The sequence below is a fragment of the Arachis duranensis genome, chromosome 6 (genome assembly GCF_000817695.3).
Source record: "Arachis duranensis cultivar V14167 chromosome 6, aradu.V14167.gnm2.J7QH, whole genome shotgun sequence".
Classification (NCBI taxonomy): domain Eukaryota; kingdom Viridiplantae; phylum Streptophyta; class Magnoliopsida; order Fabales; family Fabaceae; genus Arachis; species Arachis duranensis.
Window position 1 is genome coordinate 99,872,025 of NC_029777.3, and position 3,158 is coordinate 99,875,182.

Here is a 3,158-nt window from a genome sequence, read left to right on the forward strand (position 1 = left end):
GAGAGAGAGAGAGAGAGAGAGAGAGAGAGAGAGAGAGAGAGAGAGAGAATGGCATCGAACATGTGAGGGGGAAGGGGTTCGCGTTTGAATTTAGCCCTAATTTTACTGTCGAATCTATTCGACGGTAACGTCTTTGCGTGTCCAAAACACAGCGTTTCACTAAACAACGGTATCATCAGATTACTCCAACCCTAAATCCAACGGTATTGAGCGTGCTAAAAAAATTTTTCCTCCAAATATTACCATCGAAATTTATGTTCCAACGATAATATTTTAGTGTCAAAAATTTATTGCCTAATCCGGCGGTAAATTCGACAAAAAGCTAGCCGCTATTTTTCGACAATACTAAGCGTTTTTCTTGTAGTGTCACAGCAAAATGCAAACATTAATTCCAAAAAATCTAATGGTAGAAACGGCTAACTTACTTGCAATGGAGGAGGTGGCCGGCAGCGTAGCAGATTCCTCGTTGTAGAGCAGAAGCGGTGCAAATTCTTCACGAAATAGAGGTGTAGTTTGAGCAAATTTGTCATCGCAGAGAAGGGATAGTGCAAGGAGAGGAGGCGGTGACAGGAAGCACCGGTGCCGGCATCGGCGGGGCTAATGTACGGAGCGGCACGGAGAGAAAAGGGTTATAGAGAGAGTGGGAGAAGAGAGGTTAGAGAGAGAGAAAGGGAGGAGATTTCGAAATGAAAGGGGAGAGGTTTGCGTTTCAAATTTTAGGGCTCATTACCGTCGAATTTGCCGGCAGATAAATCCGACAGTAATGCATTGCACGTCACTAAAATGCAGCGTTCCACTAATGGAGCTTACCAGCGCACAAATCTGCCGGTAAATCTCACGCTATATTTCGCACTTATTTTTCTCGTTTTTCTTCCAATTATTACTAGCAATTTTATCGTCGGAAATAAAAATTTGCCGGTAATAATTTGACTTGAGAAATTCCACATAAAAATCGTCAATAAATCGATGCTAATATACGATGCTAAAATTGACGGTATTCAATACATCTTTTATAATATTAGCCCAATAAAAATTGACAAAAATTGACTAGACCCTTTTTGATTATCTATCGGAATTGTTTCATAATTTATTGGTATATGATGCTCAATTCGTAAGAGAGAAAATTTATTTCGATCTGAACTTTGATACACTGAAAATTGGTGATTCAATGCGTGAATTTTTGGAATTTCTAGATATGTAAGTTATGTTTTACTCAAATCATATATATTTTTTATTACTGTAGTTAACATTTTTTTCTTCTTCTAATATTGTAATGTTATAGTGTAGTATACGGTGTTTTAATTTATATAAATAAGTGTTTAATTATTGTTAGTAAAAAATAATATTAATTTTAATAAATGTTAGTCCATTTTTTAATTTGTTATAAAATTATTTTAATGTTTGTACTTTTTTGAAAATGAAAAATTTAAAATTAAAATTTAAAATAAAAAATAATAGAAGCTTCAAAAAGTAGTAGCCAATGCAACAACCCCAATCTGCATATCAAATTCTCAAGATAGAAATACATTGCATCAAACAGCGTTTTCATGACCCCACATATAAATGATAATGTATAATCAATATTATTAGCATTTGATCTTGATAAGAAAACTACCACCTTTTGCACGTGGCTGAATTCCTATCGACAAACGAACTTTTGAAAATGACGGAACAAATTAATGACTCCTAATGAAGTCAACGACCCTTTCAATTAGCCTTTCAGTCTCCGCAGCCAGTCTCGCATCCAACTCCATGCCAATTTTATCCAAATAGAAGCAATGTGGCATCGAATCAAACACCACAACCTCCACCTCCTTCCCCGCATCTTTCATGGCCTCACAGTACTCCAACTGCGTGTCACGCATCAAATCCTTCTCGCCAACGGCAACAAACATCGCCGGCAGCCTCAGCCCCGCCAGCAGCGGTGCTTGTGGACCCATCGGGCTTATAATCGGGTGATCCTTGGTGGTTGCACTTGGCTCCGGCACCGCCAAATCCATCAGCTTGTCGACCATATCTCTAGTCAACATCGTTGACTCTTCGCTTTCCATGTAAGACTTAATAGGCCCTGAACGTAGAAAGCCAGGGCACAAGATCAACCCGCCGACCAACCTCACTGGCTCGATGTCCGTACACCCTGCTCGAGCTGCCACGTCGTGAACAATGTTTCCACCGGCACTGTCGCCAATAAGAAAAACTCGCTTGAAATCAAGAATATCCGTCGTCAGCCATGGCTCACACGACTCGGCTAGAGCTAAAGAACGGATCCACATGAGTGACGCAAGTGCTGCGTCGCTTGCCGCCGGAAGCTTGTGTTCTGGAGCTAAGGGCAAGTACACTGACACGCACGGAGCACGTGCCTTGCGCACGAGGTTGGTATAGAAGTGATAGTACATGAACCAGTCGGGTTGGGTTATACAGTATCCCCCGCCATGAAAATGGAGAAGGAGGGGAAGCTTATTTGTCGGTTGTTCTGTTGTTGTTTCGGGAAGGTATATGCGCGCCTTTAAGCCAGTTTGTGGGTTTATGATGAGGTCTTTGGTGGCAACGCCGTTGATGAATTCTTGATGTGGTGGGACTGGATTCAAAAGAATCTGGGCCTGTGGCGGCCCAGTCCATGTACGGTCTACTGTGCCGTCGTCGTACACCCGTAAGAAGCCGGAAACCTCTTCCACAACTTTCTTGCCGGTGTTAGAAGCCATTGCTTGGGTGGGACTTTAGTTTGATTGGGTTACAAAGAAGAGGGAAATATATAAAATAATGGAGCATTCCATAAAGATCCTATATCAATAATTTTAAATCACTTCTTGTAGAATGTACGTAGGAGAGAGGTTGTACCATTGTAGTCTTGTCTTTTGTAGACGATAATTGAAGTGAGAGAGAGAGACAAAACGTGGTAGGGATGGAATGGAGTCCAGCTGAGTTTGAACTAGACGGTTTACAAAATTGAGTTTGGCTCCCCTGAATTTATTAACAATTTAGTTTATTTCATAAGTTCAATCTTGTTTCATAAAAAATTTACGAGTGAGTTCAAATTTGTGAACTGATTTAAATAACAAAAACATAATTTATAATCTTATATCAATAAATTATAATTTGTATATATAAAAAATAGAGGTCTGTTATACATTCAAGCCTTTATAGCTTACAAATTATAC

At 39.8% G+C, this 3,158-nt stretch overlaps 1 protein-coding gene across 1 annotated transcript; it reads right to left on the bottom strand.

Moving 5' to 3' along the window:
• Positions 1-1,471: 1,471 nt before the first annotated feature.
• Positions 1,472-2,792, bottom strand: LOC107495102 (probable carboxylesterase 15). Its single transcript, XM_016116186.3, has one exon. It carries the CDS (start codon positions 2,700-2,702, stop codon positions 1,677-1,679), a length of 1,026 nt encoding a protein of 341 aa, XP_015971672.1. The 5' UTR covers positions 2,703-2,792; the 3' UTR covers positions 1,472-1,676.
• Between the last annotated feature and the right edge of the window lie 366 nt (positions 2,793-3,158).